The sequence below is a fragment of the Salminus brasiliensis genome, chromosome 1 (assembly GCF_030463535.1).
Source record: "Salminus brasiliensis chromosome 1, fSalBra1.hap2, whole genome shotgun sequence".
NCBI classification, from domain to species: Eukaryota; Metazoa; Chordata; class Actinopteri; order Characiformes; family Bryconidae; genus Salminus; species Salminus brasiliensis.
Window position 1 is genome coordinate 157,501 of NC_132878.1, and position 25,000 is coordinate 182,500.

Genomic DNA, 25,000 nt, shown 5'->3' on the forward strand with positions numbered 1-25,000 from the left:
CTCTCCGTCTCTCTCTCCGTCTCTCTCCCTGTCTTTCTCTCCGTCTCTCTCCCTGTCTTTCTCTCTGTCTTTCTCTCCGTCTCTCTCCCTGTCTTTCTCTCTGTCTTTCTCTCTCTCTAGGTGTTTCCTGAGGACAGTTGGTTGGTGGCTCTCAGTGCTGGGATGGTCGGCAGTGTTGCCGTGGTTTTGGCGATGACTCCGTTTGATGTGGTCAGCACCCGACTCTATAACCAACCGGTCGACCAGCTGGGCAAGGTGAGCCACAGGTTCCACTGAGGAACCGAGCTGCTGTTCTTCACCGTGCAGAACCCTGTCCGTCATCCTTCACTTCACTGTGTGTGTGTGTGTGTGTGTGTGTCAGGGCCAGCTGTACCGAGGCTTTGTGGACTGTTTCTCTCGGACACTGAGGACGGAGGGACTGACCGGACTGTATAAAGGACTCGGAGCGTCCTACTTCAGACTCGGTCCTCACACTGTCCTCTCACTGCTGTTCTGGGATCAGCTCCGCTACATCTACCACAGACACAATCACTGACCACACACACACTTTTGTGTACTAACCGCACACAAAGCAACTGACCACACAGTTACTGACCACACACACACATACTGATCACACAGTCACTTAACAAAAATAGCTACTGACCACACAGTTACTGACCACACAGTTACTGACCACACACACACGCATACTGACCACACAGTCACTGACCACAGTTACTGACCACACACCTACTGACCACATAGCTACAAACCAAACACAGTCACTGACCACACACACACATACTGACCAAACACAGCCACTGACCACACACACTGTTCTGACGGGCAGCTTCTCTGACCTTTGTAAACAAACAGTGATTGATTGATTGATCAGTAGGTAACAGTGCACTGATGCCCGGATCAATAACCTGATTGTTGTTTGTATTTGAGCTGTTTTTCAGCTGTGCTGTGCTCACACTCCTCACACTGACCAGCGGAACATCCGGTTCTGCGGTCAGGAGTTCAGCTGTAGAACAGCCTCTGAGACATAATCACACACACACACACACACACACACACACTCATACACACTCACACACACTCATGCTCATACTCTCACACACACATTCTCACTCACACACATTCACTTACTCACACACACACTCACATACTATCTCACACACACACATTCACCCACACACTCACTAAAACATACTGTCACACACACACACACACACACTAGACAGTGGACCTCCTCTGACAGACCTTCTATTAAAACACTGTCTCAGGAGTTCAGCTCAGACTGGATCAGAACCATCAGTACTGGTATTGCCTTTCTGAGCCCAGGAGTGTTTAGCAATTTAGTGCCAGAGGGGGCGGGGGGGTCAGGTGTGTTGGAGTGTAGTTGGAGTGGGGGGGGGGGGGGGGGGTCAGGTGTGTTGGAGTGTAGTTGGAGTATGGGGGGTCAGGTGTGTTGGAGTATGGGGGAGGGGGGGTCAGGTGTGTGGGAGTGTAGTTGGAGTATGGGGGGTCAGGTGTGTTGGAGTGGGGGGTCAGGTGTGTTGGAGTGTAGTTGGAGTGGGGGGGTCAGGTGTGTTGGAGTGTAGTTGGAGTATGGGGGGTCAGGTGTTTTGGAGGGGGGGTCAGGTGTGTTGGAGTATGGGGGGAGGGGGGGTCAGGTGCGTGGGAGTAGTTGGAGTGGGGGTGTCGGGTGTCGGGTGTGCAATGTGTTTGTTGTTGCCATGGGAACAAAACACTATGGTTTATGAGCTCCTGCTGTTGGTATGGACCTCGTCTGGGTTCTGGTCTGACTTGACTCTTGTACTGGGCTGACTGGTCCACTGGTTTAGGTAGTAAGTCAGTGAGGAGCTGCTCGGCCTTACTGGAGCTGTTACTGTAAACAAACTCAACTGCTGTAATTAATAAACTACTGTAATTAACTGCTGTAATTAATAAACTACTGTAATTAACTGCTGTAATTAATAAACTACTGTAATGAATAAATTACTGTCATTTAAGCAGATTAAACTGTGTGCCAAAGAAATAAACAGACAACTTTCCAAACACCCGTGTGTGTGTGTGTGTGTGTGTGTGAGTGAATCAGTTATTCAGTGAATCATTAATCAATGCTGTGTGTTTGATTCAGTGGCAGTGAGTGTAATCATTATTGAGAGAGAGAGTGTGTGTGTGTTTGAATCTGACTCGTTAATGAGTGTGATTGGTGCTGCATGAGTGAACGTGTGACATTAATGATGGGTGAAAGTAAAGGAAGAGGCTTGTGTGTGTGTGTGTGAGAGAAGTTACTCTATGAACACTGAGAGAGCATATCTGAAGATCAGGAGGTGTGTTGCTATGGGAACGGACAGGGTGAGTTTCGGAGAAATGTGAGTCAGTTCACTCGAAGTGAACAAATTACATCCTTCCTAAAACACTGATTTTAATATTACAAGCACTCAGCCAATCAGACACCAGCTCACAGCCTGGAGCCAATAGCAGCAGAGCTACTGTTGGACGTGCTGAGTGAGCGGTCAGTGAGGGGTCAGTCTCAGTGTAATAACTGAACTAAAGAAGAACAGAAGGTTCTTCGGTCCTTGATGAATATTATACATACGCCAGTTCTTCCATTTACACCTTCACACAAGCTCAAAAGTATTCGGACAGCTGCGTGAGAAGCGGTTTGTGGCCCAGGTGTGATCTGTTTCTCAGTGTTCATCATAAAAACTCTAAAGAATCAGATAAGCTGCATCAGAACGTCCCTAAAAACAACCTGTTTAACAGCTCCAGCGCTGCAGACTGCCCTCCTGTCTGCTGTGCTGAAGCCCAGTAAAGCTTTCGGGAGGCTGAACACCGGTCAGGATTCACAGTCATTGCCTTCTCTGTCTGGTAGTCTGTCCAATTACTTTTGAGTGTGTGAGAATGGAGGGCGTGTGTATGAATGGCTGTGCTGCAGTCCTGATGCTAAACCCATCTAATTAAAGCCGGACGTCTGAACTTCACATCCTGATCTGCTTCATTTCAAGATCCACAGATCTGTCCAAATACTTCTGCTCACACACATTTACCACAGAAACCATTTAATAAACAGAAATATATACAAAGAAACACTGAATGTGGTTATTATGAAGTGCTTCAGTGTGTGTGTGTGTGTTTATCCAAACACTCCGGGGTCCAGTAGCTGTAGAGACTGCAACAGTGTGTGGAAGTCCTGCAGTGTCCAGCCAGCGACCGCACTGACCGTAGCACTACTGCTGAGAGGACTGAGACAGGGAGAGAGAGAAAGAGAGAGGGTTCAAAATAGCCCCGCCCCCAAAACCAATACACCTTGTTCCTGCCAAGGCCCCTCCCCTTCTATTTACATACTGCAGTTACTACTTACTTACTGCTATCTGTTTAGATTCAGGTGAGTGTGCGTGTGTGTGTGAGAGTGTGTGTGAGAGAGACTCACCTGATGGTAACGGGGTGGTTGAGGGTGATCAGGATGTCTGTAGTGTACTGGGGCAGACGCAACACACACAGGTGAATGTTTACGGTGTTCTTGGCCTGTAAACAAAAACAAACAAACACAGAAGAATAAACACTCTCAGCTCCAGCAGGTTCAGATGGAGCCGTTTACTCTGGTCTGAGAGAATTCGGCTCATAAACAGGAAATACTGCAGTTCTGCTGGAGCACATGGGTCAGAAAGGACCCGCAGTGTTCCTGTGCAGGACGTACACATCCGGACTGAATCCTGGGGCGGATTTTTACTTCATGGACCTGGATTTTCCAAACTGTGTATGTGTGTACCTCCTCGTTGAACTTAGAGATGAGCTGGGTTCCTGTGAGCAGCCAGGCAGAGCTACACTCCTGCAGGCGGAGCTGAGAGAGGGGAACAGGCTCCACCCCCTGCACCTCCCACCTCCCTTCAGCACTTGCTTTATTACTGCCAGCCAGGTCCTCAAAGTGATACCTAACACACACACACACACACACACACACACACAGGTGAACAGGTGGTGTGGGGTGTGTGTAATGTAATGTGAGGAGCTCTGGGCTGTACATCACCTGATCACACTGAGGGGTAAATGAAGGGGGGGGGGGTGTTACCTAGCGGCCTGAGCATCATCCACCTGAGCCTGATACTCCACCAGCTCTATGATCACACTCTGATCTGTGTGAGCGTGAACAAACACCTCCTGATTATCAGGAATCTCCCTCAACTCACTGCGCGAGAGAACGACAGAGAGAGAGAGAGAGACAGAGAGACAGAGAGAGAGACAGAGAGACAGAGAGAGACAGAGAGAGAGAGAGAGAGACAGACAGAGAGAGAGAGACAGAGAGAGAGAGAGAGAGACAGACAGAGAGAGAGAGACAGAGAGAGAGACAGAGAGAGAGAGAGACAGAGAGAGAGAGAGAGAGACAGAGAGAGATTACAACACTGTTGACTAGCTATTTTATGTGTTTCATTTATTTTGTCACCTGTGTATCAGATAAGAGACCACTCTACCTGACATCCGTGGCGTTTGGTGGGACGACAGCTGATAAAGCTCCTCCGAAAAGTGGCCGGGCCATAATGGATGGGTCAGCACTGAGCTGGGCAGGTGGAGACACCTGTATATGAGAGAGAGAGAGAGAGAGAGAATTTTAATATAATTAATTATTCAGATTTTTTTATTCTAAATATATTGATGAAGTGTGTGTGTGTGTGTGTGTGTGTGTGTGTAAACAGTGTTTAGCTAGGCCTATGTAGTGTTGCCCAGTCTTAGCCATGCTGTATATGAGAGGGAAGCGTTTGGGTTCCTTTACTGGAGAACGTGGGTTTGGGTTCTGTGTTTATCTAGACTGAAAGAACGTCAGGTATCTATATGTTTATTGTTACACATCACACTTTAAATATATATTAATATATAACCAGAATAGCACGAAATCTCTGATGCTACTTGGCTTCTTGTTGGAACTCTCCGTTCCACCTTAAATGCTGCAGCAGCTCCATTCGGGCACCTGAGGCGGTCCTACTGTAACTGCTGCAGCTTTTAAGGTGGAACGGAGAGTTCCTAAAAAAACTCACTGAAAAACAGTTTATAAAAACTACAAAAACACACCTTAACCTCGAATTCTCCAAAAACATGAAATACGACCTGAATTCTGCATTAAAAGTTACTTTTAAAAAAGTTAAAACAACCTGTTTATTATCTTTAGCTTAGCCGTGGCTAACAGCGCCAGCGCTGCAGACTCCAGGAAGTGAGGTACCGCCGAGTTCCTTTTTTTCAGAATAAAAGTCTCCCTCCGCAAAATCAGTCAAAAAGAAATAAATAAAGGTAAATATCTATAATGTCGCCGATCGATTAAATAATCAGTTTAATTACTTTCTTAAACATGTGATCTTTTTCCTATAAAATAAAATACAGTGCTGTAGTTAATGCTGTACATGCTGGTTTCTTCTGTAAATGTAATTTTGAAGCTTTTTGGAAATACGCACCATCTGTAATTTTAGTTATTTTTATAATATATATTTTTCTCTTAAATAAATCAGATGTAATCACACAGTATTAAAACTGTTTAAAAATGTACACAAATTAATATATTCATTTAATATAAAAAACAAACAGGAACTCAAACAGCACTTCTGCTGCAGCGCTAATGCTTGAACCCCACCAGCAGGTGGTGCTGTGGAAGTGTGAGCGCTGTGTTTCTACAGTAGCGCTGCAGGAGGGAGCACTGAGTATTATACTGTACTGTACTCTAATCTACTGTACTGTACTCTATTATACTGTACTGTACTCTATTATACTGTACTGTACTCTAATCTACTGTACTGTACTCTATTATACTGTACGTACTCTACTGTATTGTACTCTATTATACTGTACTCTATTATACTGTACTGTACTCTACTGTACTGTACTCTACTGTACTCTATTATACTGTACTGTACTCTAATCTACTGTATGTACTCTACTGTATTGTACTCTATTATACTGTACTCTATTATACTGTACTGTACTCTATTATACTGTACTGTACTCTAATCTACTGTACATACTCTACTGTATTGTACTCTATTATACTGTACTCTATTATACTGTACTGTACTCTACTGTACTGTACTCTATTATACTGTACGTACTCTACTGTACTGTACTCTATTATACTGTACTGTACTCTACTGCACTCTACTGTACTCTAATCTACTGTATGTACTGTACTCTATAATACTGTACTGTACTCTATTATACTGTACTGTACTCTACTGCACTCTACTGTACTGTACTCTAATCTACTGTACTGTACTCTACTGCACTCTACTGTACTGTACTCTACTGCACTCTACTGTACTCTAATCTAATGTATGTACTGTACTCTATTATACTGTACTGTACTCTATTATACTGTACTCTACTACACTCTACTGTCCTGTACTCTAATCTACTGTATGTAATCTACTGTACTGTACTCTACTGCACTCTACTGTACTCTAATCTACTGTACATACTCTACTGTACTGTACTCTATTATACTGTACTGTACTCTACTGTACTCTAATCTACTGTACTGTACTCTACTGCACTCTACTGTACTCTAATCTACTGTACTGTACTCTACTGCACTCTACTGTACTGTACTCTAATCTACTGTACTGTACTCTATTATACTGTACTGTACTCTACTGCACTCTACTGTACTGTACTCTAATCTACTGTACTTACTCTATTGTACTGTACTCTAATCTACTGTACTGTACTCTACTGCACTCTACTGTACTGTACTCTAATCTGCTGTACTGTACTCTACTGCACTCTACTGTACTGTACTCTAATCTACTGTACTGTACTCTACTGCATTTTACTGTACTGTACTCTACTGCACTCTAATCTACTGTACTGTACTCTATTATACTGTACTGTACTCTACTGCACTCTAATCTACTGTACTGTACTCTACTGTACTGTACTCTACTGCACTCTAATCTACTGTACTGTACTCTACTGTACTCTAATCTACTGTACTGTACTCTACTGCACTCTACTGTACTGTACTCTAATCTACTGTACTCTAATCTACTGTACTGTACTCTACTGCACTCTACTGTACTGTACTCTAATCTACTGTACTGTACTCTACTGCACTCTACTGTACTGTACTCTACTGTACTCTAATCTACTGTACTGTACTCTACTGCACTCTACTGTACTGTACTCTAATCTACTGTACTGTACTCTACTGCACTCTACTGTACTGTACTCTAATCTACTGTACTCTAATCTACTGTACTGTACTCTACTGCACTCTACTGTACTGTACTCTAATCTACTGTACTGTACTCTACTGTACTCTATTATACTGTACTGTACTCTACTGCACTCTACTGTACTCTAATCTACTGTACTGTACTCTACTGCACTCTATTATACTGTACTGTACTCTACTGCACTCTACTGTACTCTAATCTACTGCACTGTACTGTACTCTAATCTACTGTACTACTTTCTTTACTTTGTGCTCTTCTTTTACTTAGCTTTACTTTAGTGTGTGTATTTATATAATATTTATTCTGTTTCTCTCTGTTTATAGTGATTATTTATTCGATTCTGTGGGCAAATGGAAGAACTGTAAAGTAAGAATTTCATTGGACCGTGGAACAGCTTGTTTCTGCTGTTCACATGACCATAAACTCCTGAATCTTAAATCTTCTGGTTTGGCTGATCTTTTCAGTCTGACCAGTACCTCAGATTTAAGACCCTCATTCAGACCCCCTGCACCTGAGGACAGCGGCCAAAACCCCAATCCCCAGTGTGTGAGGGGTAGGGTGTAAGGGGTAGTGTGTGAGGGGCAGTGTGTGAGGGGTAGGGTGTAAGGGGTAGTGTGTGAGGGGTAGGGTGTAAGGGGTAGTGTGTGAGGGGTAGTGTGTGAGGGGCAGTGTGCGAGGGGCAGTGTGCGAGGGGCAGTGTGCGAGGGGCAGTGTGTGAGGGGTAGTGTGTGAGGGGCAGTGTGTGAGGGGTAGGGTGTGAGGGGTAGGGTGTAAGGGGTAGTGTGTGAGGGGTAGGGTGTGAGGGGTAGTGTGTGAGGGGCAGTGTGTGAGGGGTAGGGTGTAAGGGGTAGGGTGTAAGGGGTAGTGTGTGAGGGGTAGGGTGTAAGGGGTAGTGTGTGAGGGGTAGTGTGTGAGAGGCAGTGTGTGAGGGGTAGTGTGTGAGGGGCAGTGTGTAAGGGGCAGTGTGTGAGGGGTAGTGTGTAAGGGGCAGTGTGCGAGGGGTAGTGTGTGAGGGGTAGGGTGTAAGGGGCAGTGTGTGAGGGGTAGTGTGTGAGGGGTAGTGTGTGAGGGGTAGGGTGTAAGGGGTAGGGTGTAAGGGGCAGTGTGTGAGGGGTAGTGTGTGAGGGGTAGTGTGTGAGAGGCAGTGTGTGAGGGGCAGTGTGTGAGGGGTAGTGTGTGAGGGGTAGGGTGTAAGGGGTAGGGTGTAAGGGGCAGTGTGTGAGGGGTAGTGTGTGAGGGGTAGTGTGTGAGAGGCAGTGTGTGAGGGGTAGTGTGTGAGGGGCAGTGTGTAAGGGGCAGTGTGTGAGGGGTAGTGTGTAAGGGGCAGTGTGTGAGGGGTAGGGTGTAAGGGGTAGTGTGTGAGGGGCAGTGTGTGAGGGGTAGTGTGTGAGGGGTAGTGTGTGAGAGGCAGTGTGTGAGGGGTAGTGTGTAAGGGGCAGTGTGTGAGGGGTAGTGTGTGAGGGGCAGTGTGTGAGGGGTAGTGTGTGAGGGGTAGTGTGTGAGGGGTAGTCTGCATCAGCCTGCTCTAATCCTTCCTGTGGAATAACACACCTGCAGCAGCTCTACCTCTGTCCTCTGTCCTTCTGTCCTTCTGTCCTCTGTCCTTCTTCTTTTCTTACCCTGCATTGTGTTGCTATAGAAACGCTGTATGACACAGTGGGAGAATATCAGTGCACTGCAGTAGGATGGCAGGCTGCAGGGTACCGGTCCTCTCCCACCGTAAACACTTTACTGCACCTGTTACCGAACTTTTCCCCTCCAGGTCCGGTCATGGATATTGGTGGGCTGGAGACGGTGGTGGCCAACTCGGCCTACGTATCGGCCCGCGGGAGCGTGGACGCCGCCGCTGCTGCAACCATGCGGGACAAGAAGTACCGAGCCAAGCTTAACCTGCCCCACATCAGGGAGTGTGAGCACACGAAGACCACGGTGGACTCGGCCTTCGACAGCATGTGCATCCGCCAGCCCATTGGCAAGCGCCTCTTCCAGCAGTATTTGACCAGCGAGGCCGTCCACAAGAACACCGGTGAGTTCTGGAAGGACATGGAAGATTACCTCATGGCCCAGGAGCAGGACCGCGCCCAGAAAGCCCAGAAAATGGTCAACAAGTATTTCGAATCCAGCTCCAAGACCTTCTGCAGCTTCCTGGAGGAGAAGGCTGTGAGCAGGGTGAAGGAGGACCTGAAGAACCTCCGAGGTGACCTCTTTAAAGAGAGCGAGCGGCTGCTGCTGAAGCACCTGGAGGCCAAAGCGCTGCCCGGCTTCAGAGACAGTGCGTACTTTCTGCGCTACGTCCAGTTTAAGTGGCTGGAGAGCCAGTCGGTCACAGAGGACTGGTTCATGGAGTTTCGGGTGCTCGGGAAGGGCGGGTTCGGGGAGGTCCACGCCTGCCAGATGAAGGCCACGGGGAAGATGTATGCCAACAAGAAGCTGAACAAGTGTGTGAGGGGTAGTGTGTGAGGGGTAGGGTGTAAGGGGTAGTGTGTGAGGGGTAGTGTGTGAGGGGTAGTGTGTGAGGGGCAGTGTGTGAGGGGTAGTGTGTGAGGGGCAGTGTGTGAGGGGTAGTGTGTGAGGGGTAGTGTGTGAGGGGCAGTGTGTGAGGGGTAGTGTGTGAGGGGCAGTGTGTGAGGGGTAGGGTGTAAGGGGCAGTGTGTGAGGGGTAGTGTGTGAGGGGCAGTGTGTGAGGGGTAGTGTGTGAGGGGCAGTGTGTGAGGGGTAGTGTGTGAGGGGTAGGGTGTAAGGGGTAGTGTGTGAGAGGCAGTGTGTGAGGGGTAGTGTGTGAGAGGCAGTGTGTGAGGGGTAGTGTGTGAGGGGCAGTGTGTGAGGGGTAGTGTGTGAGGGGCAGTGTGTGAGGGGTAGTGTGTGAGGGGCAGTGTGTGAGGGGTAGTGTGTGAGGGGCAGTGTGTGAGGGGTAGTGTTTGAGGGGTAGTGTGTGAGGGGTAGTGTGTGAGGGGCAGTGTGTGAGGGGTAGTGTTTGAGGGGTAGGGTGTAAGGGGTAGTGTGTGAGGGGTAGGGTGTAAGGGGCAGTGTGTGAGGGGTAGTGTGTGAGGGGTAGGGTGTAAGGGGCAGTGTGTGAGGGGTAGTGTGTGAGGGGTAGGGTGTAAGGGGCAGTGTGTGAGGGGTAGTGTGTGAGGGGTAGGGTGTAAGGGGCAGTGTGTGAGGGGTAGTGTGTGAGGGGTAGTAAAACTGCAGTAAAACCACACACACACCTCCTCCCTCCCTGAGAGAGAGAGAGAGAGAGAGAGGCAGAGCAGTTGAAACAGAGGGCGAGAGAGAGAGCAGTGAACAGAGGGTGAGAGAGCCTCAGTGGAGGAGAACTGCGTGAGGTTCTGCAGGGGAGGTTCTGCAGGGGAGGTTCTGCGGTGTTGATGAAGGAGCTTTAAGGAGTTTATTTCTTGACTGTGTTTCAGTGAGGAGAGGAACACCAACACCGGTGAGAGCAGTGTGAGAGTGTGTGTGTGATTGTGTGTGAGAGTGTGTAAGTGTGTGTGAGTGAGTGTGTGGGAGCAGTATGTCAGAGTGTGTGTGTAAGTGTGTGAGTAGTGTGTGAGCTGTGTGAGTGTGTGTGTGTGTGTGTGTGGGAGAGTGTGTGTGAGCAGCGTGTGTGAGTGTGTGTGTGTGTGTGTGTGTGTGTGTGGGAGAGTGCGTGTGAGCAGCGTGTGTGAGTGTGTGTGTGTGAGAGTGTGTGTGAGCAGCGTGTGTGAGAGAGTGTGTGTGAGCAGCGTGTGTGTGAGTGTGTGTGTGTGAGAGAATGTGTGTGAGCAGCGTGTGTGAGTGTGTGTGTGTGTGTGTAAGCAGCGTGTGAGCAGCGTGTGTGTGTGTGTGTGAGAGAGAGTGTGTGTAAGCAGCGTGTGAGTGTGTGTGTGTGTGTGAGTGTGTGTCAGTGTACTGCTCTACACCATCAGGCGACTGGATCACACTGACCCTCTTCAGCTTACTGAAGAGCTCCTGAAGCGGAGGTGGGCAGGCGGGCAGGTGGGCAGGCGGGCAGGTGGGCAGGCCGCAGGGGGATTTAGCCTAGCCTGGATTTTAACAGGACCCCTGGGCTCACTTATAGATCTGCATCAGCCTGCTCTAATCCTTCCTGTGGAATAACACACCTGCAGCAGCTCTACCTCTGTCCTCTGTCCTTCTGTCCTTCTGTCCTCTGTCCTTCTTCTTTTCTTACCCTGCATTGTGTTGCTATAGAAACGCTGTATGACACAGTGGGAGAATATCAGTGCACTGCAGTAGGATGGCAGGCTGCAGGGTACCGGTCCTCTCCCACCGTAAACACTTTACTGCACCTGTTACCGAACTTTTCCCCTCCAGGTCCGGTCATGGATATTGGTGGGCTGGAGACGGTGGTGGCCAACTCGGCCTACGTATCGGCCCGCGGGAGCGTGGACGCCGCCGCTGCTGCAACCATGCGGGACAAGAAGTACCGAGCCAAGCTTAACCTGCCCCACATCAGGGAGTGTGAGCACACGAAGACCACGGTGGACTCGGCCTTCGACAGCATGTGCATCCGCCAGCCCATTGGCAAGCGCCTCTTCCAGCAGTATTTGACCAGCGAGGCCGTCCACAAGAACACCGGTGAGTTCTGGAAGGACATGGAAGATTACCTCACGGCCCAGGAGCAGGACCGCGCCCAGAAAGCCCAGAAAATGGTCAACAAGTATTTCGAATCCAGCTCCAAGACCTTCTGCAGCTTCCTGGAGGAGAAGGCTGTGAGCAGGGTGAAGGAGGACCTGAAGAACCTCCGAGGTGACCTCTTTAAAGAGAGCGAGCGGCTGCTGCTGAAGCACCTGGAGGCCAAAGCGCTGCCCGGCTTCAGAGACAGTGCGTACTTTCTGCGCTACGTCCAGTTTAAGTGGCTGGAGAGCCAGTCGGTCACAGAGGACTGGTTCATGGAGTTTCGGGTGCTCGGGAAGGGCGGGTTCGGGGAGGTCCACGCCTGCCAGATGAAGGCCACGGGGAAGATGTATGCCAACAAGAAGCTGAACAAGAAAAGACTGAAGAAGCGTAAAGGCTACGATGTAAGAGGGAGGGGGTTACATTTGTGGACCACCCGCAGACTCTCTAATCCCACTAGTGCTGCCCCTCAAACACAAACCAATAAGTGAACAAAATGTGGTTCTCTCTCGCTCACCCCATAAAAGAGAGAGAGAGAGAGAGAGAGAGAGTTGAGATGGGATTAGCGGAGTTACCTGAGAGCAGGGTATTACACAGCTCTAATCATGCTGTATTGGCTTCAGAGCAAAGAGGCTTGCCTTCAGAATATAACACAAATCAGCCTAACCAATAACACTGCGAGAGAGAGAGAGCGAGAGAGAGAGAGAGAGAGAGAGAGAGAGAGAGAGAGAGACACAGACAGTAGAATGGGCTGAGAAGGAGAGCTACACCGAGATGGAACATTCAGGTGCAGAAAGTAAAAAATCTGCTACAGGACCTGAATCTGACCTGAAATGTAATCAGATTTTCATCACAATGAAGCTCATTCTTACTTCAGCTCAGATGTTGGTTGGCTTCCTCTTTTTAGGTCAGCTTTTCCATTGGGTAAAGGTCTGGACTTTAACTGGGCCATTCCAGAACTGTTTTTGTAGACTTGCTTGTGAGCTTAGGGTCATCGTCTTGTGACATGACCCACTTCCCAGCTAGCATGTCCATGTGAGGCCTGTATGGGCAGTTTTGTACTCAAGTTCCATGATGGCCCTACATATGGGTTCCCACCAGGGGCAATTATGGGATCAGGAGGACTTAGACATGGGGGCATCTGGGTTGTACACTGCATATGGAGCCAAGATTGGACCCATGTGAGGTTAAGAAGACTGTAATAATGAGGCTCATTTGGGAAGCCCAACTGGGTCCCAGTAACAGCATGTGTACAAACCCATTCAGAGCCCATCTGAACCCCCCTAACCCACATTCCACTGTCTGATGGTGGACTCATGAACACAGATGTCACTTCATGCAGGAGTTAGGGTTCTACCTTGGGGTTCTGGAACGCTCTTCCCGAGCTCTTGGAGTAAGTCTTGCTGGACTGCCACTGGACTGAAGAGTTGGCCCGGTGCCATCTGCCTCACAGTGGAGTGGAGCTGTAAGTCGGGTTTCTGCAGCCTCTGTGTTAATGGGTTCTCTTTATCCGGGTTAGAACTTGTGGTGAAGATCTGATCTCATTTCATGCAGAAAGTTCTAGCAGCACCGGAGCTAAACAGCCTAACCCTGACTCACCTGATTATGACTGATCTGACCCTTGCTTACCTGACCACGACTCAACTATTTCTGACTGACCTGTCCCCAGCTCCCCTGATCAAGACTGACCCAACCCCAACTCACCTGAAACTCCACTCACCTGGACCCTGAGCTCACCTGAGCTATGCTCTCTTACCTGACCCTCACTCAGCTGAGCGTGACTGACCTGAGCTGAGGAACACTGCAGAACTGCACTGCTGTGTGTAAGTGCAAGGTCAGTGACCTCTAGAGACAGTCAGACAGGTAAATGGACAGACAGACACCTGATGGGTCACAGTGAAGGTACTGGAAGGGTGAGTGAGCGGAGTGCTGATGCTGCTGTGTTGTCGTTTAGGGGGCGATGGTCGAAAAACGGATCCTGGCGAAAGTCCACAGCCGCTTCATCGTCACGCTGGCATACGCCTTCCAGACCAAGACTGACCTCTGCCTGGTGATGACCATCATGAATGGAGGAGACCTCCGGTACTGCTCATTATTTATTCTTTTATTCATCCAGCAGGTGTTCCTATCCAGAGCTGTGTACAGAGTTAAGAAATCTGCATATTGATGAGTCAAAATAAATAATTTGTGTGTGTGTGGAGTGTCTTGTGTGTGTGTGGAGTGTCTCGTGTGTGTGTTTGGTGTGTGTGGAGTCTGTGTGGAGTGTGTGTGGTGTGTGTGATGCCTCTAATCCTGTGTAATCTGTAGAGCTCTGTGAGGTACAGGTTAACACACTCTGGGTCTTAATGAAGCAGCTGTGGTCTGCAGCTCCTCCCCCTGAACAGCCCGGTTCTGCTGGCCCGGTGTGTCTGCCTGTTCCTTTAAATGATAATCAGCCACAGCCACTCTCTCACTGTTTTACAGTACTGGTGTATACACATTAAAGGTCAGCAGCCTGAATGACAGTCTCAGGTCAGGTCAGGCTTGAGGTCAGTGGTTTTATCTGGATGTTTGAATTATTTCACACTGATGCCGTCACTGAGCTTCATAGACTATTCGTTATTATCAGAGCGCTTCCAGGTGAATCGTGTTCCACAGGTAGGAGAGTGTAGAGGGTGTAGAGAGTGTTGCTCAGGTTGGGTGTAGAGGGCGTAGAGGGTGTAGAGAGTGTTGCTCAGGTTGCGTGTAGAGGGTGTAGAGAATGTTGCTCGGGTTGGGTGTAGAGAGTGTAGAGGGTGTAGAGAGTGTTGCTCAGGTTGAGTGTAGAGAGTGTAGAGGGTGTATAGGGTGTAGAGAGTGTAGAGGGTGTAGAAAGTGTAAAGGGTATAGAGAGTGTAGAGGGGTAGAGAGTGTAGAGGGTGTAGAAAGTATAGAGGGTGTAGAGAGTTTAGAGGGGTAGAGAGTGTAGAGGGTGTAGAAAGTATAGAGGGTGTAGAGAGTATAGAGGGTGTAGAGAGTGTAGAGAGTATAGAGGGTGTAGAGAGTATAGAGAGTGTAGAGGGTGTAGAGAGTATAGAGGGTGTAGAGAGTATAGAGGGTGTAGAGAGTGTAGAGGGTGTAGAGAGTATAGAGGGTATAGAGAGTGTAGAGGGTGTAGAAAGTATAGAGGGTGTAGAGAGTGTAGAGGGTGTAGAGAGTATAGAGGGTGTAGAGGGTATAGAGAGTGTAGAGGGTGTAGAGGGTGTAGAAAGTATAGAGGGTGTAGAGAGTATAGAGGGTGCAGAGAGTGTAGAGGGGTAGAGAGTGTAGAGAGTATAGAGGGTGTAGAGGGTGTAGAGAGGTAGAGAGTGTAGAGGGTGTAGAGAGTATAGAGAGTATAGAGGGTGTAGAGGGTGTAGAGAGGTAGAGAGTGTAGAGGGTGTAGAGAGTATAGAGAGTGTAGAGGGTGTAGAGAGTGTAGAGGGTGTAGAGGGTGTAGAGAGTGTAGAGGGTGTAGAGAGTATAGAGGGTGTAGAGAGTATAGAGGGTGTAGAGGGTGTAGAGGGTGTAGAGAGTGTAGAGAGTATAGAGGGTGTAGAGAGTGTAGAGGGTGTAGAGAGTGTAGAGAGTGTAGAGGGTGTAGAGAGTATAGAGAGTGTAGAGAGTGTAGAGAGTATAGAGAGTGTAGAGGGTGTAGAGAGTGTAGAGGGTGTAGAGAGTATAGAGGGTGTAGAGGGTGTAGAGAGTATAGAGAGTGTACAGAGTGTACAGAGTTTAGAGAGTGTAGAGGGTGTAGAGGGTGTAGAGAGTGTAGAGGGTGTAGAGAGTATAGAGGGTGTAGAGAGTATAGAGGGTGTAGAGAGTGTAGAGGGTGTAGAGAGTATAGAGGGTGTAGAGAGTGTAGAGGGTGTAGAGAGTATAGAGAGTGTAGAGAGTGTACAGAGTGTAGAGAGTATAGAGAGTGTAGAGGGTGTAGAGAGTGTAGAGGGTGTAGAGAGTGTAGAGGGGTAGAGAGTGTAGAGAGTGTAGAGAGTGTAGAGAGTATAGAGAGTGTAGAGGGTGTAGAGGGTGTAGAGAGTATAGAGGGTGTAGAGAGTGTAGAGGGTGTAGAGAGTATAGAGAGTGTAGAGAGTGTAGAGAGTTTAGAGAGTGTAGAGGGTGTAGAGGGTGTAGAGAGTGTAGAGGGTGTAGAGAGTATAGAGGGTGTAGAGAGTATAGAGGGTGTAGAGAGTGTAGAGGGTGTAGAGAGTATAGAGGGTGTAGAGAGTGTAGAGGGTGTAGAGAGTATAGAGAGTGTAGAGAGTGTAGAGAGTATAGAGAGTGTAGAGGGTGTAGAGAGTGTAGAGGGTGTAGAGAGTGTAGAGGGGTAGAGGGGTAGAGAGTGTAGAGAGTGTAGAGGGTGTAGAGAGTATAGAGAGTGTAGAGGGGTAGAGAGTGTAGAGAGTATAGAGAGTGTAGAGGGGTAGAGAGTGTAGAGGGTGTAGAGAGTGTAGAGGGGCAGAGAGTGTAGAGAGTATAGAGGGTGTAGAGAGTGTAGAGAGTGTAGAGGGTGTAGAGAGTATAGAGGGTGTAGAGAGTATAGAGGGTGTAGAGAGTGTAGAGGGTGTAGAAAGTATAGAGGGTGTAGAGAGTGTAGAGAGTGTAGAAAGTATAGAGGGTGTAGAGAGTGTAGAGAGTGTAGAGAGTGTAGAGGGTTTAGAGAGTGTAGAGAGTGTAGAGGGTGTAGAAAGTATAGAGGGTGTAGAGAGTGTAGAGGGTGTAGAAAGTATAGAGGGTGTAGAGAGTGTAGAGAGTGTAGAGGGTGTAGAGAGTTTAGAGAGTGTAGAGGGTGTAGAGGGTGTAGAGAGTATAGAGGGTGTAGAGAATATAAAGGGTATAGAGAGTGTAGAGGGTGTAGAAAGTATAGAGGGTGTAGAGAGTGTAGAGGGTGTAGAGAGTATAGAGGGTGTAGAGGGTATAGAGAGTGTAGAGGGTGTAGAGGGTGTAGAAAGTATAGAGGGTGTAGAGAGTATAGAGGGTGCAGAGAGTGTAGAGGGGTAGAGAGTGTAGAGAGTATAGAGGGTGTAGAGGGTGTAGAGAGGTAGAGAGTGTAGAGGGTGTAGAGAGTATAGAGAGTATAGAGGGTGTAGAGGGTGTAGAGAGGTAGAGAGTGTAGAGGGTGTAGAGAGGTAGAGAGTGTAGAGGGTGTAGAGAGTATAGAGAGTATAGAGGGTGTAGAGGGTGTAGAGAGGTAGAGAGTGTAGAGGGTGTAGAGAGTATAGAGAGTGTAGAGGGTGTAGAGAGTATAGAGGGTGTAGAGAGTGTAGAGGGTGTAGAGAGTATAGAGAGTGTAGAGGGTGTAGAGAGTATAGAGGGTGTAGAGGGTGTAGAGAGTGTAGAGGGTGTAGAGGGTGTAGAGAGTGTAGAGAGTGTAGAGAGTATAGAGGGTGTAGAGCGTATAGAGGGTGTAGAGAGTGTAGAGGGTGTAGAGAGTATAGAGAGTGTAGAGAGTGTAGAGGGTGTAGAGAGTATAGAGAGTGTAGAGAGTGTAGAGAGTATAGAGAGTGTAGAGGGTGTAGAGAGTGTAGAGGGTGTAGAGAGTATAGAGGGTGTAGAGAGTGTAGAGGGTGTAGAGAGTATAGAGAGTGTAGAGAGTGTACAGAGTGTAGAGAGTTTAGAGAGTGTAGAGGGTGTAGAGAGTGTAGAGGGTGTAGAGAGTATAGAGGGTGTAGAGAGTATAGAGGGTGTAGAGAGTGTAGAGGGTGTAGAGAGTATAGAGAGTGTAGAGAGTGTACAGAGTGTAGAGAGTGTAGAGGGTGTAGAGAGTGTAGAGAGTGTAGAGGGTGTAGAGAGTGTAGAGGGGTAGAGAGTGTAGAGAGTGTAGAGAGTATAGAGAGTGTAGAGGGGTAGAGAGTGTAGAGGGGCAGAGAGTGTAGAGAGTATAGAGGGTGTAGAGAGTGTAGAGAGTGTAGAGGGTGTAGAGAGTATAGAGGGTGTAGAGAGTATAGAGGGTGTAGAGAGTGTAGAGGGTGTAGAAAGTATAGAGGGTGTAGAGAGTGTAGAGAGTGTAGAGGGTGTAGAGAGTTTAGAGAGTGTAGAGGGTGTAGAGGGTGTAGAGAGTATAGAGGGTGTAGAGAGTATAGAGGGTGTAGAGAGTGTAGAGGGTGTAGAAAGTATAGAGGGTGTAGAGAGTGTAGAGAGTATAGAGGGTGTAGAGAGTTTAGAGGGTGTAGAGGGGCAGAGTGTAGAGGGTTCAGAGAGTGTTGCTCAGGTTGGGTGTAGAGGGTGTAGAGGGGTGTTGCTCAGGTTGGGTGTAGAGGGGTGTTGCTCAGGTTGGGTGTAGAGGGTGTAGAGGGGTGTTGCTCAGGTTGGGTGTAGAGGGGTGTTGCTCAGGTTGGGTGTAAAGGGTGTAGAGGGGTGTTGCTCAGGTTGGGTGTAGAGTGGTAAACACATGTCCAGCTGGAGAATTGAACCCCAGTCCCTTTTGATCTCTTGGAGAACTCTCAAAGAACTGACAGGGCCCATTGATATTACCCCCACCCCACCTCTGTCTGCCCCAGGTATCACATGTATAATGTGGATGAGAAGACGCCGGGCTTTAGCGAGACCCGGGCCTGTTTCTACACGGCTCAGATCGTCTGTGGTTTGGAGCACCTGCACCAGCACCGGATCATCTACAGAGACCTCAAACCTGAGAACGTCCTGCTGGATGACGCAGGTACACACACATACACACACACACACTAAACCACTGGACAGACACTCTGTTAGTGGGTAGACGTCAGACCTTAGTGACCTGAAGAGGAGGACAGTGTGTGATAACAGGGACAGACAGTTAGTGAAGACAGGGGTTCTTCAACGTCTGCTATCCAGAACCCCTCTGATTCCTAACACTCTTGTGGTTCTCCTGTGGTTCTCCTGTGGTTCTCCTGGGAGAAATGACCAACATCAGCTCTTGTTTTTTACACAGGTCAGCTTTGAGTGAGAGCAGGGACAAGCTTTAAATCCTGAATGATTTTGAAGGTGCTGTGGCGACTTCCTACACCCTGATCCACCGTCACATAGAAACCCCCTGCCCCGTTTTGAGTAGGTCGCCCTTATGCTGCTAAAACAGCTCCACTCAAGGCAGGTCCACCGGCCGTCCTTCCTCTGAGCACCCCACAAGACCTGCCTGATGTTCTGGAGATGTTCTGACCCAGTCGTCTATCTAGAACATCACAGTTTGGTTCTTGTCTCAGTGTCTCAGATTCTTACACTTGTCCATTTGTCCTGCTTCATCACCTTCATCACCTTCATCACCTTCAAGATCTGACCGTTCCCTCACTGCCTGATGGATCCAGCTCTGGGCCGGAGAGGCAGAGTTTTGCTTTCTAGGCCTGGTTTCCCACCTCTGATCATCAGTTACTTTAAATTCCATTACTCTACTTACTGAGAGACTCTCAGACCAGACCAAACACACTGAAAACTCTCTCTCTCTCTCACACACACACACACACACACACACACACAGACACACACACTCCACTGTATTGTTTACACATTAACACCAAAATCTGTTTTCCTTTCAGGACACGTTCGTCTGTCAGATCTCGGGCTGGCCGTGGAGCTTCCGCCCGGAAAGGACAGAACTACAGGATACGCAGGAACACCAGGTTAGAGACGCAGTTCCCTCCATCCAAATACCAGTTCCCTTCACCAGACTCCGCCCACAGATACTGCATTTATAACACACTGGCTGACTCCTGGCTATGTTAGAACACACCTGAGCTCAGGATGAGAGAAGAGAGCTCCGAGTTGAACTCTCAGCTTCTGCTGTGTGAAGAGCAGCAGTGACACGTCAGGGATTTCGTCTCTGACTGTCCTGAACTGCTGCTGTCTCTCAGAGCCGTGGCCGTCTGCTACGTTCATTCTTAGTGTCTCAGAGAACACACAGGCCCAGTGTACCCCCACTACGATTATTAAATCAGTGCTGCTGAAAGGTCCAGCATGTCTTTCAGGTCTTCAAGGAAAGAGCTCTCAGCTTCCTGCTGGTCATGATGGACTACAGCTGAGAGCTTCTCTGTGCCACATTAAAAGGGTTTGGTTGGGTTAAGCAGCACAGTACAGTACAGTGGGAAAGTCCAAGGAGCTCAGAGCAGATCTGAGAAGGATGATTGTAGATTTGCACAGGTCAGGATTCCAAGACCATCAGTCCTGACCGCGGTATGTGAGAATGAGTTAGCAGAGGGAACTGGTTCAGATGGTCAGGAACAACCCAAGAACCACTGAGACCGCCCCCTGCCATCACCTGGAAGCTGCTGAAGCACCAGTACAGCGTCTTCAGTCAACTGAGTTTAAATCTCCATGAACTGAGAGACCAAGAAAGAAGCTCCGCCTCAAAAATGGACACTTTCAAACTCCACTAGAATTCACAGCTGAACCACATGGAGAAAGAAGGAGCCTTCTGGAGGAACGTGTAATGGTCAGATGATGCAGTGGTATTTGCAGGAGTAAAGGTGTTATGAAGATGTAGTAATGAGGAAGGAGGACTACCTCAGACTATCAGTTGAAATTTGGACACAGTTGGGTGTTGCGACAGGACAGTGACCCCAGCACACATCAGAGGTGGTTGTGGAGTGGATAGCTGAGGAGTGTGGGTAACGGTCTGTCCTCTCCTCCTCTCTCAGGCTTCATGGCTCCAGAGCTGCTGCAGAACAAGGAGTACGACTATACAGTCGATTATTTCACTCTTGGAGTGACGCTGTACGAGATGGTGGCGGCCAAGGGACCCTTTAGGGTTCGAGGAGAGCAGGTACACACACACACACACACACACATACAATAAAAGTCCTTAAAAGCGCCAGTAACACTGTTGCTGTCCCATGTGTCCTCAGGTGGAGAACAGTGAGGTGACCAGGCGGATCCTGAACGATGCCGTGTCCTACCCCCCCACCTTCAGTAAGGAGCTGAAGGACATCTGCAAGGGCCTGATGGAGAAGGATCCAGAGAAGAGGCTGGGCTTCAAGAACAGCGACTGCACCGAGCTGAAGAACCAGATGTTCTTTAAGGAGCTGAACTGGGGCCGGCTCGAGGCAGGTACGAGCCTCCACCCTGCTGATGCAGCGTGATGACAGAGGTCATACAGACCGATGTTCAGTTAGCTAATGTTCAGAGGCACATTAGCTTGGGGCTAGAATTAGATTAAAGGGGGCACATTAGCACAGGGCTAGGCTGTTAGCTTGAGGAAAGCACAGTCAGGCTAGGCTGTTAGTTTGGAGCTTCACAGTCACAAGAGATCAACAGTACCTGGGCTGTTGTAGCATGCAAACTGGTGAAACATGCACTTCACATACTTGGTCACTAAATTAGCCTCGTAGCATCAAATTAGCACTTTAACATCCCCCCCCCCCTCTCTTTTAGGGATGCTGCCCCCTCCATTTGTTCCAGACCCTAAGATGGTGTACGCTAAGAACATTGACGACGTCGGGGCGTTCAGCACGGTGAAGGGTGTGGTGATCGACGGTAAAGATGACGAGTTTTATGGCGAGTTTTCCTCAGGGAACATTCCCATCCCCTGGCAGGAGGAGATGATTGAGACCGGCGTGTTCGGAGAGCTCAACATTTGGGCAGAAAATGGAAAACTGCCCCGTGACCTCGACCCTAACTATGTGGAGGCCAAAGGAGGAGGGTGTGTTCTGCTGTGAGGGAGAGAATTTCTTCATGAAGGCCGTAACAGAGAACCCTGTTAAAGAACCCCTCGTAGAACCTAGTCTTTTATTTCTTTACGGAACACCAGCAGATTCCTACAGGCCGACTACCAGACCTCAGAGTGGGGTCCAATACCCTCCAGGTGTTTATGCTGTGTACGCAGGGGTTCCTGAGCCAGTACAGACCCTGACATGAGCCCAAAGGAACAAGTAGTTGCCTGGGTGTTGCTATGCAGTCCCCGTAGTGTCTCAGGTAGTTGCTGTGGGGTTGCTAGGTGGTTGGTTTTGCACCCCACTTGATTGCAGGAATGTTGCTAGAATGTAGGTGATGCAGTTCGGTTACTACACCTGCTGTACAGGAGCTGACCTTTCCCCTCGGCCTCTCAGATCCAGTGTCCAGAAACTGCAGGAGGAGTTCAAGTGAAATACAGGTGGTCTCAGTGGGCTCAGTAGTCTAATGTGCTGCCACTAAGGTCCAGAGGTTGCGAGTTCGAACCCTGATCCACACCACTTTTACAAACTGTACCCGTGCCCGTACATATCCATCCCCACCCCCATCACACCCCACCCCCGACACTAGTGAGAGACCGACACACGCCCCCTCCGACACCTGCGCAGCAAGCCACACCTCTTTTTTGAACTGTCGATGCGACGTCACCAGGCAACCACCGCGTCTGGAGGGCAGCAGCGTATACCCAGCACTTTCCTCCGAGCGTGTCGGCTACCCGGCAGTTAGAAAAGAGGCGGTGGCTGGCTTCACATGTATCAGAGGAGACGTGGGTTAAGCGCTAACCCTCGTGCTAATGCTAGCGGGAGCTCCGAACGAGTGGGAGGGTGTGTGGTTCTCTGTGTAGAGGAGTAGAGTTGAGTCCTGAGGGGCAGTGGAGACGTCGCTGTCGGCGGGTTTTAGGAGGCGCTCGGTCTGGAGGAATTCTGTGTGTGAAGTTCAGTAGCTTTATTCTCTGATTGGTTGTTAATGAGCTCAGAGCTGAAAACCAGCAGCAGAATAAAGAATCTCTGCTTTACTGAAACTCTGAACTGAAAGCTTTCATTTTCCCTCTGAGGCTCTTCAGCCTGGACGGAAAGTCCTGCCCACGCCGAGGCGGTCAATGAGGTTCACTTCCTCTTTTCAAGTCTTCAGAACTGTCCCTGTTCTCAGCGGAGTGTGTGTGTGTGTGTGTGTGTGTGTGTGTGTGTGTGTATGAAGGTTTTCCAACATTGCAATCTGGGGTTTAACCTTGTCTGACAGATCCGTCCCGCACTGAGATCAGATCCACTTCCATAGTTACACTTATATATTTTACAGGTGCAGGTACACACACACACACACACACACACACAGATTACATCACACAGTAAGTAAATTAATATATATATTTATTAATATATATTTAAAACATGTTTTCAGCTACTTTAAGTTGCACCCATTGCTGACACAGATGTGCAAATGCACACACAGCTTGTCTAGTCCCTGTAGAGAAGAAGTACTGCCAATAGAATAGGACTCTCTGGAGCGGATCAACATCATGACCCTATTGGCTCCATGCTGCCTAATGCCAGGCGTGGGCTAGAGGGGTATAAAGCCCCCCAGCATTGAGGAGCTGTGGAGCAGTGGAGGAGCTGTGTTCTCTGGAATGATGGAGGTGGAGCTCCATCCAGTATTTTTGGGATGAGTTGGGGAGTTGGGGATGATGAGGTGAGGTGGTGATCATCATCCATCATCCTGACCTCCTGTTGCTGAATGCAATCAAATCCTCACAGCAATGCTCCTCCAGAATCTAGTAGAAAGTCTTCTTATCTGGACAGTAGAGACAGTTACTCCAACAGAAGCAGCATCAGCTCCGTTAATGCCCTTAATTTCAGAAGAAACAGTGAATGAACAGGTGTCCCAATACTTTTGTCAATACAGTGTGTGTGTGTGTGTGTGTGTTGATATATGGCTGAACTACGTCTATATTTGCCAGGTTTTAAATATGTGAGCATCTATCTCACACTTCAGGATGTGCTGAATGTTAGACAGGGATTCTACAGTCTGATCTCTCAGATCTATAAACTAATCCAATAAAACTGTTCCTAATAATCTGCAACACACTCCTCCCCCGAAACACACTCTTCCCCAAAAGTCTGAAACGTGCCCACTTCCCCTCCAGCCCGCATCAGACGCAAACACAGCCAGACAAAAGCAGAAGTGACCGGCGGTCATCTTTATTAACAGACAGAATTACGGCACCCACCGCGCTCACTGTCCACGACCCGCGGACCATTCGGGACCAGGCCGAGGTAACGCCACACACTCTCTCCTCAAAATCACACAGACATGAGTTAACAGGAAGCTTCAGGGTCAGCAGAGTCTGGTCATCAGGAAGCTGGTCAGTGAGAAGTCCAGACGTTAGTCCTGAGTGTTTGTGCTCTGAGCTGAGGAGTACCGCAGGGCTCTGTTCTCTGGCTCCTTTGGTTCTGTTATACAGCTGTGTCCTACAGAACACTGAGGTGGTTCTCCATTACCAGACTGTGGTGGAACTGCTTTGTTGTACCAGCGAGAGAACCTCTCTCCCTTCTCTGGTTCTAAACCAGCTCTGAACAGCGCATTCAGAACTGAGGAGGAGGCTAATGCTAATGCTAATGCTAATCCACTGCTGAATGGGAAGACATTAAACACTGTAGAGTTTAAAAGCAGATCAGATCAGGATTCAGTCTGATTACAGAAGCTGCTGCTAAAACTGTGATTTACTGTGTTTATCTAAACTGTGGGGCTGGATTATTCATAGGAATGTGGATCGGATCGGATCAGATCGGGTCAGCATTAAGAGGCTCGGATCCTGATTAAACTACAAAGCTGGACATGCTTCATTTTACATGTTATTACACATTAATAAACCTGGCCCTGACAGTGTTCCTGCTGCTGGTGTGTTCAGTGTAACAGCTGCAGAAGCACAGGTAACGTAATGACACGCGAGTATCACCTGTAGCTCCGGCTCTTTTGTTACCCGTGTTTTGCAGTAGCTTATGTGTGTAGTAATAGCGCATGCTCTCTGTGGTTATACATGTGTTATAAGCGAAGGGTCACTGTTTCTATAACCTCCTACAGCTCCGGCAAGACTGGGAGACATTCCGACACAGTTACTGTTTTCACCTGCCTATTCACTACTTCTTCTGAAATCAAAGGTGTTAAAACAGTTGATCCTGCTTTTGTTGGAGTAACGGTCCTATTCTATTGGCACTACTTCTCTACAGGCACTAGACAAGAAGGTGTGTGCATTTGCACATCTGTGTCAGCAATGGGTGCAGATTAAAATAGCTGAAGTGGTGTCCACAAACCTTTGGACATGTAGTGTCTGTAAAAGAGGAACACCTTCAAAATCAGATTGAAATCAGCACTATTATAAATAAGGAAGCTGGAAAAGCACAAGCAGCTCACTTTAATGACGTCTCTGCGAGTGTTTAACTAAAAGTGGAAAAACAAAAACAAAGCTGGGCTCAGACGGGCTGAAGCGTTACGAATATTTCAGAGGAGCTTCAGTGAGCGAAGACGTAAAACAGTGGAAGATGACATTG

The 25,000-nt window shown here is 48.5% G+C and overlaps 4 protein-coding genes across 5 annotated transcripts in view; 3 read left to right on the forward strand and 1 right to left on the reverse strand.

Annotated features, from left to right (window-relative positions):
- slc25a35 (solute carrier family 25 member 35) overlaps positions 1-1,360 on the forward strand; it is a 5,759-nt gene extending 4,399 nt beyond the window's left edge. Inside the window, exons 4-5 of the mRNA XM_072692645.1 lie at positions 121-255; positions 362-1,360. Of these exons, the coding sequence (XP_072548746.1) occupies positions 121-255; positions 362-535 (309 nt within the window). The 3' untranslated portion in view covers positions 536-1,360. The remainder of the gene's footprint in view (positions 1-120; positions 256-361) is intronic.
- A 1,679-nt stretch (positions 1,361-3,039) lies between these two features.
- rangrf (RAN guanine nucleotide release factor) lies at positions 3,040-5,218 on the reverse strand. Of its 2 annotated transcripts, none has more exons than XM_072684800.1 (6): positions 5,142-5,218; positions 4,467-4,570; positions 4,067-4,183; positions 3,767-3,929; positions 3,428-3,522; positions 3,040-3,239 (listed from the first exon to the last, which is right to left on the reverse strand). In XM_072684800.1, the coding sequence occupies exons 2-6, from the start codon at positions 4,529-4,531 to the stop codon at positions 3,131-3,133; spliced, it is 549 nt and encodes a 182-aa protein (XP_072540901.1). In that variant the 5' UTR covers positions 4,532-4,570; positions 5,142-5,218; the 3' UTR covers positions 3,040-3,130. The 2 variants fall into 2 exon arrangements, with proteins under 2 accessions (XP_072540901.1, XP_072540813.1); XM_072684712.1 differs by having other exon boundaries at positions 5,062-5,184.
- A 6,088-nt stretch (positions 5,219-11,306) lies between these two features.
- Positions 11,307-22,443, forward strand: grk1b (G protein-coupled receptor kinase 1 b). Its single transcript, XM_072684582.1, has 7 exons — positions 11,307-12,226; positions 13,777-13,904; positions 18,320-18,477; positions 19,328-19,411; positions 20,426-20,550; positions 20,633-20,834; positions 21,159-22,443. Exons 1-7 carry the CDS (start codon positions 11,528-11,530, stop codon positions 21,440-21,442), a joined length of 1,680 nt encoding a protein of 559 aa, XP_072540683.1. The 5' UTR covers positions 11,307-11,527; the 3' UTR covers positions 21,443-22,443.
- A 1,102-nt stretch (positions 22,444-23,545) lies between these two features.
- arhgef15a (Rho guanine nucleotide exchange factor (GEF) 15) overlaps positions 23,546-25,000 on the forward strand; it is a 21,919-nt gene continuing 20,464 nt past the window's right edge. Inside the window, exon 1 of the mRNA XM_072684931.1 lies at positions 23,546-23,725. The gene's annotated coding sequence lies outside the window, so the exon portion shown is untranslated. The remainder of the gene's footprint in view (positions 23,726-25,000) is intronic.

Bases quoted from the DNA above. Each gene is read 5' to 3' on its own strand.
- grk1b (XM_072684582.1), top strand. From the start codon at position 11,528: ATGGATATTGGTGGGCTGGAGACGGTGGTGGCCAACTCGGCCTACGTA. The intron at 12,227-13,776 runs GTAAGAGGGAGG...GTTGTCGTTTAG, and splicing joins AGAAGCGTAAAGGCTACGAT to GGGGCGATGGTCGAAAAACG. The intron at 19,412-20,425 runs GTTAGAGACGCA...CTCCTCTCTCAG, and splicing joins AGGATACGCAGGAACACCAG to GCTTCATGGCTCCAGAGCTG.
- rangrf (XM_072684800.1), bottom strand. From the start codon at position 4,531: ATGGCCCGGCCACTTTTCGGAGGAGCTTTATCAGCTGTCGTCCCACCA. The intron at 4,184-4,466 runs GTAGAGTGGTCT...TCTCTCGCGCAG, and splicing joins CCAAACGCCACGGATGTCAG to TGAGTTGAGGGAGATTCCTG. The intron at 3,523-3,766 runs GTACACACATAC...TTTTGTTTACAG, and splicing joins TCTCTAAGTTCAACGAGGAG to GCCAAGAACACCGTAAACAT.